Source organism: Falco punctatus (assembly GCF_963210335.1).
Source record: "Falco punctatus genome assembly, chromosome: 6".
Classification (NCBI taxonomy): Eukaryota; Metazoa; Chordata; class Aves; order Falconiformes; family Falconidae; genus Falco; species Falco punctatus.
The window spans coordinates 66,082,474-66,095,324 of NC_137585.1; the positions used below are offsets into that span (position 1 = coordinate 66,082,474).

At 39.8% G+C, this 12,851-nt stretch overlaps 1 protein-coding gene across 6 annotated transcripts in view; it reads left to right on the forward strand.

Annotated features, from left to right (window-relative positions):
• CELF2 (CUGBP Elav-like family member 2) overlaps positions 1-12,851 on the forward strand; it is a 376,863-nt gene that overhangs the window by 113,745 nt on the left and 250,267 nt on the right. Inside the window, exon 1 of one of the 6 annotated variants that reach the window (XM_080392051.1) lies at positions 3,220-3,372. The exons of 2 other annotated variants lie outside the window; for them this stretch is intronic. In XM_080392051.1, the coding sequence (XP_080248177.1) occupies positions 3,266-3,372 (107 nt within the window). In that variant the 5' untranslated portion in view covers positions 3,220-3,265. Of the gene's footprint in view, positions 1-3,219; positions 3,373-12,851 lie in introns of those variants that run through there. 3 more of the 6 variants (XM_080392040.1, XM_080392043.1, XM_080392045.1) reach the window with 3 other exon arrangements.

The window sequence follows — 12,851 nt, forward strand, 5'->3', positions numbered from 1 at the left end:
TATCCTGGACGTTTGTACACCATTCCTCTGTCATGATATGCAGTTCATTGCTTGACTGGTAGTATTGCTTGTTTAGTGTACTAAAATGGCATTGTATTTTGGCCTCTGAATATTTTTAAAATACTGTAAACAAATGGAATGGTCAAAGAATAATTTGAAGTAGAAGGCAGAAGGCATATTTTTAATTGATATAAATCACTCACTGTTACTGGTTTGCCACGGAAGTTTTGATCATTTCGCCTCTGTAAATGATTGGTATTCCTGTGGCTTTTCAAGGATGTGCAACATCACATAATTATTTAGCAAACTTGTAGGCCATACGTAGAAGGTTTGGGTTTACATTAAGTACGGGGCAATGAAACTACTAAATTTCCACTATATGTAACGTGGGCAGAACATTCTGCAATATGTACATATCAGTTATGAATCTACCATCAATTTTCATGTTAAATGTTGAATTTAAACTCCACAGCTGGACTTTCATCTTGAAAGAAGCCAGATAGCCCTGTTCATCTGCTTTAATCTTCCTGTTAGCCATATTATTTTAAAGGCACTCCTGCTTAGTACATTTTAAATTGAAAAATAATACTCATATTCCCCCTTATTCCTAGCAGCTGTGATCCCTCTGCAGATGTTCTGTCAGACGTTTCATTATGTGATAGAAAGCGTAGGTTCTTTTTGTCTGTCAGTGTTACTGCTTTGTGGATTTTATTTTCTTTTTCTTTATTTATTCCTTTGGTCATAGATGAGTCCTTCCATAATACTTCACTTTATTTCCTATTGCTGCTGCTTTGCCTTCTTTCTAAGTACAGAAACGATCAAGAACTTGCAACTGCGTGGAGCTGCCCAACAGAAGCCCATTGATTCCCCACCAAAGGGCTCTGTGTGAGCCATTCTACTCCAGCCTCAAAAGAAAGCTTTGTTCCCTCAGCTGGTAGTGTCTTAAGATGCTGATCCCTGCCATATTTTTGGAAAACTGTAGCAGTTTATCAGACTGTTTGACACTTCCTGTTCAGCTGTATATTCTGTAGCATACTCTGGTATTTGCTGCTTCTCATACATCAGTCTCACAAGCACGAGACTGGTCTGGAGCAGCCCAGGCGTCACGGTGAGTTATGCTGGGCCCAAGTCATTTGGAGGTGAACACTGAAGGAGGAGGAATCTGGAGTGCTGGTGGCCATGCCTGAAATGGTAGTAATGGATTTAGTATTTGGGGCAGGAGGTATGGGATTTGTCATGTTGGTTGAGTATTTTCCTGGCCGCCTTCCATGACTGTTCAGATATTTTTAGCATGAAGTACAAGCTATGTTGTCTCCGTTGACCTTGGAGCATGACATTTAACATGGAATTGGTTTGAATTGCTAATCATTAAAATGATGTATTATTTTTTATTACAAGAGCAACTAGAATCCTGGTCATGTTTTGCAGATGAAAAGGAAGCTAATTGAAACCTGTCTTGTCTTGACTTGCAGTCCTTCATGATACCCATGTTTCCCAAACTATCATCTTCAGCTTTTTCTCTCTACAGTATTAAAAGTAGATTATGCCTAGGCTTGGTTTTTAACTTGCATTTTGGTGATTTGGCAGATGTTCTATCCGAATGACTGAAACAAATCCTGCGGTCTCACAGTACTCAGCAAGAAGTGTAGAACAAAATGATCATTTCTGTTGCAAACAATTTATGACCTTAATAGAAGTTTACAGCTGCTATCAGAAAGGCAAGATCTTGCTATCAGTGTATTTATACTGGTGATGGCTCCCTCTTTACTTTCATTCCCAGACTGAAGTTTACCAAAAAGGTAAGTCCCTAAATGCCAGCCTTCTGTTAAGGAATTAGAAGCAGTAGCACTGCATCAGGATACTGTAGCAGTAAATTTTAAAGCAGTAAAATATATGTAGGAAAAGAGGTTCAGGCCAAGCACAGACATAGCCAGGAGTCTATGGAAGCTTGAATTCAAGTTTTGAGGTCCAGATCTATAGCTTGGTGTGTTTGATTCCTACTGGGCTTTTGACTAGTTGTCGATTTTGGATGTTTTGTGTTTATTGAGTTTTGCACATTTGTATGTTAACAGGACTTCAGAGGAAATGACAGTAATTTTAAAGATGCATTTTACTGCCACAGTGGTGCAGAGAAGCCTTGACTGGAAAAAGCATCAAGGTCTTGTTGACTTTTTCAATCTACTAATGAAGCACCTACTCAAGTATGTGATGTAGATTTAAAAAAAAATAACATAAAAACCGCAACCATCCTCCTGCCTCAAAAGTAGCTGCGTAGTGTAAAGATTTACCCAGCAAAAATTGAAACAAAGATGAGAAAATAAACCTTCCTTTGACTACCTTGGCAAGTGGGAAGACCACAACCTGTTTGTACAAATTATGCAGCGGATCTCCCAAGTAGGGCCAAAGAGACTGTGTCCCAGAAATCAGTGTCACACTATAGTTCCTTTCATACATAGGAAGTGAGTGAATCATTGAATAATGCAATGCCCTTTCCAGTCTGGGAGAGCTCTGCCAAAGCCAAGTGTAAGGGACTGGGTTAGAGCAAACTCAGTTACTTGGTAACTGAGTTGTGTTTTGGAGGGGTTAAAATCAGAGGAATTTTGGAGGGGTTAAAATTGTGAAGAAAAACTGAAAACTTGAAGAAGATCCCCAGGTGCCTGCATTAATACTCCCCAGTCTCTCTGATGTGAGCTGGCAGGTCCCATAAAGCCACTCAGCCTTGAACAGGGAAGGGAAGGAGGGAGAGAGCAAGAGCTCCAGCTGCGACTCCAGAGCCCCAGAGCGAGCCTCTAACCCAATTCCCTTAAAGTACACAAGCCTCACGAGCCACAGCATCTGTTTGCCACTGTATTCAACTAGTTCACAGGGCAAACAAAAGATCCATATCAAACATGCATCCTTCCAGAGGGGGAAAGCCTTCCCTTGTTTGCCCATAGATTTTTACCCCTTTTCTTTCAGTTGCATATATATATATAATTTCTTTTCCTTTTTTTTTTTTTTTTTTTAGAGGAGGGGTGTGGGGGGGTGTTGTTAATTTTTTTTTGGATGGTAATTGAGAGAGCTAACACCAGCTAGGCTAGAGTGAACGCAAACAAGACCCCTATAGGCAGCACAGTGCATTAATGTAAAATATGCCCAGACAACATAACTTGTCAGAGAGGATTATTTCTGCTTAGTGAATCTGCAGGGGCCCCTTTGCTCCACCACTCAGCGTCTGACTAGAGAGAGAAAGAGTAGCCATTAGTGAGTAGCTACTGTGGCATTGATGTTTGAGCGCACTTCTGAACTGGCTTTTGTTGAGAATATCGGTGCAGAAAGCATGCGCTGTCCCAAATCCGCTGTTACTATGAGAAATGAGGAGCTGCTTTTAAGGTATGTTGTCTCCTTTGTTTTAATGCGTGCTTTTGAGTTGCCTGGGCCCGCTGCAACTATAACCGTGCTGTGTATTAAGTAGTTTCCCTATTTAAATGAAAAGACAGGCGTTGCTGTGTGCAAGTAGCATTTTCCACTAGTTAGAATTGCACATTTCATTTATGACGACAAATATACAGAGAGGACAAGGAGGAAAAAAAATTATTTTTTTTTGTTTTTCTTACCTCTAAATGAGAGCTAGTATTTCTTTTATCACCTCCTTTGCAATATATCTGCCTGCTTCATTATTATGCACTGGGCATGGAATAAGCATGGAAAAAGCTCAGGGAGACTCCATATTAGAGCTAGTGCCCTAAATACCACTTTAATTTTCACTTAGCCTATGTAAATAGTTTCTAATGCTCTACCTAGTCTTTACCACTTGAAGATGTTTTAAAAATATCTTAATGCTCCCTTATGTGGGATTACACATATATTCTCTTATGTTCCAAGGTTTAGTGGGGGGCCAGCATCGACTACTCTTTTCAGAGAGACACACAGACACACGCACATACACACAGAATTATTGTAGAATTGGCACCCCGCTTTGAAAAATGTAGTCTTTTGTTTATTTGCTAGCAGACATTGTAGCATTGAATACATCTTTTGGTCTGACAATGGGACAGCTGAACAATGGTGCTGTCAAACTAGCTTAATGTATGTCTGGCGATGGGGTGGCTTGGTTGTGGTGTTTTGTTTTTTTTTTTTTTTTTTTTGCTTTCCTTTTCTCAGCCCCTTTTTCATTTCCCTTAATCTTTTTTGTCTATACAGTAGAATATGAAGTGCATTGCCTATTTTGTGACGGTTGTTTCATTTGATATCGGCTGCTAATAGTGCAGGGAGGGGGAGGTTTGTATCTTACAATTATGCCTATTGCATTAAGTTGGAGATTTATTACTAACCTCTCCTTTAACTGTGGCGAGAAAACTTATTGATTCTGAAAGCTTACAATACTGCTGTCAATCTGGCAAATACATAGTTGCCAAATGTGCCCTTGCCTGATTTTATGCCTGATCATATCAACTTTAACTGCTGTTTTGAAGATACTGTTTCTAATTTTGTTTAGGTAATGAAAATGCAATAAAAATGATAAATCAGATCTCAAAGTGGGAGCCCATGCTATTTTCCATTTTTATAATCCAGCTATTAGCATACGTTAGAATTTTTAAGGTCAGGCAGAATAATTTACCTGGATGTTTCCTATCCCAAAATCTAACAAATTATTCATATGACATTTCATGAATTATCTTTCTGTTTAGACAGCCATAGTTTAGCATTATAACGGTTAACAGTTTTGGGTTTTCATTTAGTAAAATGTTCATGTACCTTATACATTATGAAAAGAAATTGTTATAAAGCTTTTGAAAAATTTTGAGTTACTACTTGGACAGCAGCTTGTGTCTTAAATATAATGAATTGTCACCAGTCTGTGGAGTTTCTGAAACTGTTCAAGTCTTTAATTACTTTACATCTTAAGTAAATATATTACTTTCAGTAATAATTGTAATTATTTTCTCAGAGAAAAGAGAGGTATTTATCAGTGGATTCTATTTTTTGCTTAGATCAATTAAATATAGGGGCTTTGTGCTTTTTCTTAAACTGGATTCTAGTGAATGATTTATATCTCTCTATATATATTGAGGGGTCTCTTGGACCCCTAAATTAAAAAAAAAAAACACCAACAACAAACCAACAGACATTAAAGATTTGTTGGTAGCGGTCAGAGCTCTCTAAAGCATGTATTTTCAACAAAAAAAAAATGTTTTATGGGGAAACTCTGAGTACTTAGTATGCTGTTTTGCATTTTTTGTGATGCTGTTGCATCTCCTTCCCTTGTGTGTTGAGACGGTATAAATCAATAGGAAAGAATTTATGTGAACAAAAAGGTAATACTGCATAAAATACTCTAGAAGGCTAGAGGTTATGGATTATCAGGTAGTACTTGCATGCTGTGTGTTGTGTGTAAACATGAAGAAAGCAAGGATGGTGTTTAATATAATGGGACCATGCTATAATTCACTTTCTTGGAAGAACTTATTTCGAGACAAAGATTTAACTCGTTCACAACTGCTCTGCTCTGCCAGAACTGGAGGGAGAGTATTTTTTTTTATCAAGTTACCTTCCTGCAGCCTGGGCTTTCTAGCACCTGCTGCCCTTTCTGAGTGGCAATAAAGTGCAACCCTCGCTCTTGGTTCCATGGAAGTGCCCCTTTAGTGGTTGCCCAGAGTAGGGTGAATGCCGCTTGCATAGCAGCCACCACCAGACACCTAGGCAGCATACCCAGCCACCACTTTTAAGGACTATTCGAAGCTAAAACTGTTTCCTAAGAACTCTTCTCACAGGTGAGTTCATACTAAATTTACAGTAGTCCCTACGTTTTCAGATAAAATGCTGCATAAAATACATATACTACAGATTTTTTATCTTCGATTTGCAATTACTTTGTTCTTTTCCAAGGCTATTTTCTGATACTGCATTCACATCAAAGAATAATTTTTGAATTAGTCTGTGTGAACCCTACTGAAAAAAAAAAAAATTCTGTGCATATTTACTGAAATATTGCTTTTTGAGCCATAACAATTATCATTAACATCAAAGAAGATGAAGCAAATCTGTAACACAAGCCATTTCTTAGCGTGCTTTAACAAAAGTGTCGGTTTTTGAGAGACTGTATAGGTTTAGACATCTTATGCCTGAACATTGCAGGTGTGCTTAGTGTTACCTGTTTTGAATCTTACCCATTCACAAAGCAATGTGGTGCCTTCCAGTTGTCAAACTTGGCAACATCTGTTTCCACAACGGTGCTAAGAGAGGTAATTCAGACTCTACATGAGTTGTTATTTGTTCTTGCAATGACCAGGTGTTAAGTCAAAAAGAAAGACCAACCTTGGTCCTACCAGCCAGAGCAAGAGCAGGATAGGTTTTAACCTGGGAACTGCCCTTCCATGCTGCCATAGGAAATGGAAGTGAATTATATTTATATATTAGCCTGGAGTTTTTGTCTTTTTTTTTTTTTTTTCCCATGAACCACAGTCTCTAGCATCAACATGTTAATATTCCCTTTGTTAAATGAGAATAAAAGTGAAGTGTTTCTGTTAGCAAATGCAAGTATGAAGGGACTGAGAGCAGCCCTGCCAAGAAGGATGTGGGGGTGTTGGTGGGTGAAAAGCTGGGTGTGAGCCAGCAATGAGCACTTGCAGCCCAGAAAGCCAACCGTATCCTGGGCTGCATCAAAAGAAGCATGGCCAGCAGGCTGGGGGAGGTGATTCTCCCCCTCTGCTCTGCTCTAGTGAGACCCCACCTGCAGTGCTACGACCAGCTCTGGGATCCTCAATACAGGAAAGACATGGACCTGTTGGAGCAGGTCCAGAGGAGGCCACGAAGATGCTCAGAGGGCTGGAGTCTCTCTCCTGTGAGGAAGGGCTGAGACAGTTGGGCTTGTTCAGCCTGGAGAAGAGAAGGCTCCAGAGAAACCTTACTGTGGCCTTTCAGTATTTAAAGGGGGCTTATATGAAAGATGGGGACAGACTTTTTAGCAGCGCCTGTTGCAATAGGACAAGGTGTAGTGGTTTTAAACTAAAAGAGTAGATTTAGAATATATATAAGGAAGACATTTTTTACAATAAGCATGGTGAAACACTGACACAGGTTGCCCAGAGAGGTGGAAGATGTCCCATCCCTGGAAACATTCAAGGTCAGGTTGGATGGGGCTCTGAAAAACCTGGTCTAGTTGAAGGTGTCCCAGCTCACAGCAGGGCAGTTGGACTAGATGGCCTTTAAATGTGCCTTCCAACCCAAACTGTGCTATGATTCTCTGGTTCTATATAAGATTGTAAACTATACCTTTGGGGCTGAAAAACAAAGGAGAGCATTCAATTAATATTCATATCTAGAAGTTTTACTGCAAGTGTAGATTGTGCTTGAATACTTAAGAAGTCATTCAGGAGTGAATCAATACTAATTATTGTAATCAGCAGGGTTAATTAGCTGAAGATGCTGCTGATGGAAAGTTCACTGCTTACAGCTCTGAAAACACCTAAGTTGATGAAATCTGAAAGCAAGATGTCTAAAAGGACTTTGTATGGAGAGAAAAGCTTGGCTTTCCTTTGGCATTTCAAGAGCTAGTTGTTCCAAAGAGGAAACATAGCCTGTACTTTGTGTTTTGCACTATATTAATTCAGGGGTGTTAGAAGATGCAACTAAATTTGTCTTGAAGATATTTTGTGGTAGTTTCTCATTAAATGCAAGTACCATTTTGGATTACCTGGACTGTCTCTGCAACATTCATTTGTAGATTACCATAAATTAATATGGATAATCTTATGCATTTGAAATTTTGTTGCAGCACTGTTATTTGGAACAGTTATTTAGTTTTGTTTTGGGATGGGGTTTGTTTGTTTTTTTCATTTTCCCATTTGTGTACAGGCACAGGGACTTTATATGCTAAAAATATAGAAATTACATATGCTTTATATCTAATATACAGGTATATACCTCTGTGCATATGTAGACACATACACTTGTGCACATAAGTTCAAACATTGTTTCACTAAGGGTGTTTATTTCTACAGTACTGTGCCCTCAAAACTCCCACTCAGTATCCATCTGCAAAAAAGTATTCAACTACATATAATTCAAAGGACTGTTGTTGAACAAGTAGTTAGTGAAATTTAAGTTAGATGATAAGGAATAAAGGTTGAACAGAAATGACTGAAGAAAATCCTTTCTTTTCCCTTAATTAAAGCAGTTGTGTTTCTTAAAGTGAGCATTACTGAATTCAAGCAAAACCTAGCTGTAAAAAATCTTTCTCACGACTGAATTGTGAGAATATTTTTTCCTTAATGCTAGGTATTTTGTTTTGGGTTTTTTTTCTCCCCTTTCCCTCTAGTTATATCCATTAAGTTTATAACCAAGATGAATGTCTGGATGTTATTGGAGCAAAAGAAAAAAAACAAACCACAAAGACCCCTTCTCAGTCACTCATGTACCCGTATAACACCCCCCCTCCCCCCCAAAGTCAAGTGATGCTTTCAGAAGAAAGAAACTCCGTTTCAAAACACATCTTCCTTTCCTCTCTAATAACATTAGAGATTATCACGTGCAGGTGCTATTTATCTTTGCAACTGCTTTCCTATGACTGTTTTACTGCTTCCAACACATTTACTTGTATGTCAGCCATAGAAAAGGTAACTGAAAATGGCAGCTGTTGAGAAAGCATGTCGCCATGCCTGGAATGACATGCATTATCGGGGCAGCAGGAGTTGATGGCTCTACAGCCCATTTCTACTTGACCTGCCGAATGATTGGCTGCCTGGGATGGTGATGAATCACTGGAGTTTATGAAACAGGACTGCTGGCATCCTCACAGAGGAAATAAAAACAGGATTATTTCCTGCCCCCCCCCCCCCAACTCTTGCCGTGGCAAAAAGCTTTTTTGTTGTTGTTTGTTTGTGTGTTTGTTTTGTTTTGTGTTATTTCACCCTGCAGCAGAAGGAAATGTGTCAATTAAAGTTGCTTTGCAAGTTAATGATGCGCTGAAGGTTAACTGTCTTTACTAAATGGCAGAGGGCAGGAGTTTTCCCAAATTTTGTGTAATTCTTGATCTGGACCCTAATTTTCTCGCCTCTCACTCCAGTCTTGAGACTGAGATAGCATAACTAGTAACCGGGTCCAGAAGGATGTAAAAAGGATTTTAGCAGTTTTCACGCACGACTTTATTTTCTCTGATGATCTAAGGATCAGTGACCATTTTGTGGGCTAATATCAGACAGATCCATCTTCAGGGTTTCTGAACTTATGGCTAAATTGACATTTCTGGAAAGCATCGACTCCCAGATTTGCACTCAGTTTCTAGGTGGTTCATGAAATTATATTATGCATTAAGCCCACATTACTGGATTAGGCTATTATGAGTCAGTGCTTGTAGGAAAGTAATCGTAGATCTGTAAACCTGCCAGTGCACTGACAAGACTGACACAGTGTGGATCACAAGCTGCCCTGCAAAATGCAGCCAAGTAAAAATGATCCTTCTATTTCAATTAAAACACCCAAAATTGTGTTTGGGGCTGGGGAATGGAGAGAATTACTTGTCTGTCTCTCCATGTAGCATACTCAGTGGCTGATGTGTTAGCTTGCATCTCTTGTTCAGGTGGAATAACCTAATTGTAAGTTAACTCTCACTGATTCAGAGAAATAGGGTTACCAATAAAATTGCTTAGGAAGTTTTAAATGTGGCACTTCTATGAAGATAATGCTTTCTGCCATTAGATTAGACAGGGTTTTTCTTGAGTCTCATGCTTTGCTGCCTAAGCTTTTTCTCCACTAGTTTTGAGAAGCAATTTGCATGCTCACACATGCTATTAGACTTTTTCACCTTCCTCCGAGTAATTCAACAGTGGCTGCTGCTGGACACTGGGAAGGCAGCAGCGCTCTTGTTATTTCAGGCACAACCTTGCATTGTCCCTGCGAGGCTTGTGTGATAGAGGACGGCAAACTTTTACCGTCGAGAAGGGTGGTGTGGGGAACTGTTGCTTGTGCCCTTTGGTGTAGAAGGTAGAAGCTGTCCTCACTCTGGAGTTCCCATGGTAGCAAATCAGCAGGTCATCTTCAAGAGCAGCCTTTGAGGATGCCAGACAACAGTCTGTCACTGGGAGGAAGATAGAGCAGAGGGTTGGAGGGGGGAGGAAAAAGTGACAGAAAATCAGAGAGAGGATACGGGAATTTACTATCTCTTTTATACAAATAGAGGAGTGAAGAGAAAAGCAAGGGCACCTGAACGTAGATCATCTGGAAATTGAACCTTGCAAGTGTAGATAGCTGTGGATGATATGATAGCTGTGCTGTGGAGTGAATTTAAGATTCAAATCCTGCACCTGCTCTCCCTGGAAGCTGCAGGTCAGCATCTGAAGAATTGAGGCCCTCTAGAAAGGAAATGGTGAATTATCAAAAAACTTAAGAGACTCGATTTTCTAAAGTAACAACCTCTTGGTTTCATTTTCCTTCTCTTCTGCCTAAAAATGATCTATTTTCAGCTAAACTGTGAGGAAGAAGCTCACTCTGAAGCTTGAGAATGTGCCTGCATCATTTCAGCCCACATTTAATTTTAATGAGAGAGTTATATAACCCCCTTAAAAATAACAAAACACCAACAGAACTGCATCGGCAACACCAGGTGTTCTGCAGTGCTGCTCCAATGAATCATATGGAGATTTGTCTGTGCAGGGCTGATGAACATACATTTAACTCATTTAACCCCCACCCCCAAATATACCGATCCAAAGTGACCAAAATTTTTCCTGAAGAGCCTTTTCTGTCACAAAAAGATACCAAATTAGATGGCTGCCCTATGAACCTCATGGTTTCAGCATTTTTCCCTTACAAAATTGTGTTAGCAATGGGTTGGGTTTTTTTAACAAAAGTTGGAGGTGAATTATTGGGACTCTACTGAAGTGAAACATGTTATGTTAAACACCAAGTTGGATTTAATGTTTTGCTTCGGAAAAGAAAGGCAATGTTCCTGTTTGTTGTACTGAGCCCCAAATCTCTGAAATCGTTAAGAACAGCCCGTTTAATAGGCAGCTCTGGCACTAATAAACACATGACTTCATCAATGTTCCTTTCAGAGAGAGAATTTTGGGGGAAAAATTGAATCAGTGATTTTGAGTCTGTTAAAGAACTTGGTTCAGATGCAATCCTGGACTCTGGGAAGTCCTTCAGCCACTGGGTGCGGGAAGGTGGGGAAGGGTCACAATGCACTTGCCATTCTCATGCTCTTTCTCTCTACAACCATTACAAGCCATTACCAGAGGCAGGGTCACCAACTAGTTGAACATTTTGATCTGACCTATGTGGCAATTTTTGCACTGTTCATTTGAGGGGGAAATAGAAAAAAGACACCAATGAAGCCAAAGCAGATATGGTGCAGTTTTCTGCACCTGTGAATGCCTTATAGTTACTGCAGGAGCCTTTTCTTTCTGTTCTTCATGTCTGAGTTTTAATGGATTCTGTCTGTGGGAAATAATGATGTCAAAGAAAGATAGTTACTTTACTTATTATCAGGGTGATTGTTTGTTATTTTTGAGGACCAAGATGTATGGTAGGCACTTCACAAGCAAACAAAAAGAAAGACCCGTGAAATTTCCTACCTTAAAGGTGTCACAATTTTAAGCATGAGATCCAATCGTTGGCAGTGAAAAAGAGAGAAAAACACATTGTAGTGGTCCATGAGAAGGGAAGATGGCAGATTAATATTATGAAGACCCTGCTGTTAGAAGTGGAGTGCAGTAGGTTAATTCAGATATTGTAATAAACTCCTCAGAATTCTTTATATTTTGTTGTTAAAAATAAGTCTACTTTTGGCTTCCAGTCTCTTTGGATGTACCTTACCCAACCTCTTGCCTTGATGATGCCGCATTAGAACTTCATGCTTGCCTTTGCCCATTGCTTTTGGAGTTGGAGCTGTCCTTCAGCATTGCCCCCTGATTCAGCCTTTTGCTGTCTTAAGCCCATCCTCACCATCTGCTTCCCTGATCCTACATCTCTCCCAATAACCAACCCCCCTAGCTGTGCAAATATCTTCAGAAATCTCAAATTTATATAAAATGAGGGAGGTTCTTGTGTCTCCTAGTAGTTGTTCCTGTGGGTTTGGATAGTGGGGAGTAAGTTGGGTGGGTTTTTTTTTTTTTTGTTTGTTTGTTTGTTTTTGTTATGGTGGGTTTTTCCCCCTGCCCTGTGAAGGCATAAGTGGGGTTCTTGCGTGTTGTGAGGGTGGAGCAACACAGTCAAGGGCACCAGATGTGTGCTTCCTCCTATCCTAAGTCATACAAAATTATGCTTTTTCATGTGAACAGAATATAATAGCCAAATCCAACGATCCAGTTCCCTTTTCCAGGGTTGTTTGGGAAGGTGCCTTTTTTAACCATAAATAATGCATCTGCTGTCGAGTAGGAAATCGGGTCTTCCCAGTGCATGCAATGACCCAGTTTCTCATCTGGTTGGGCAGCGGTTGTTGATGGAATCAGTCAGTGGGTGAGAAGTTAAGGTTGTTCATGAAAAAAAAAATTTAAAAAAAAGAGGAAAAAACCTAAAAAACCCCAGTCAATGCTGGTTATCAAGTTGAGATAGGGCTGGGCTGACAAAAGCCTTGGTCTTGTGTCTATATGCACAAGGCTCTGCTCAAAGGCAACACCTGCAGATCAATAGTTACGTTCTGCAATAGGGCTGTAAATAAATAACAGGATGGTAAGACCTGGTCTTGCAAATAGTCGTTACTACTTTACTTTAGCATTTGCTAAATATAGTGCTGAGCACCATGGATAACCCAACGGGAACAAATGGTACTGGGCAGCTCTGGCTCCTGCTGAGCAATAGCGCTATGCAGGATTGGACTTGAGGGTCATGATGGACAATCCCAAGTATCTGTATGATATTTACAAAGTAAG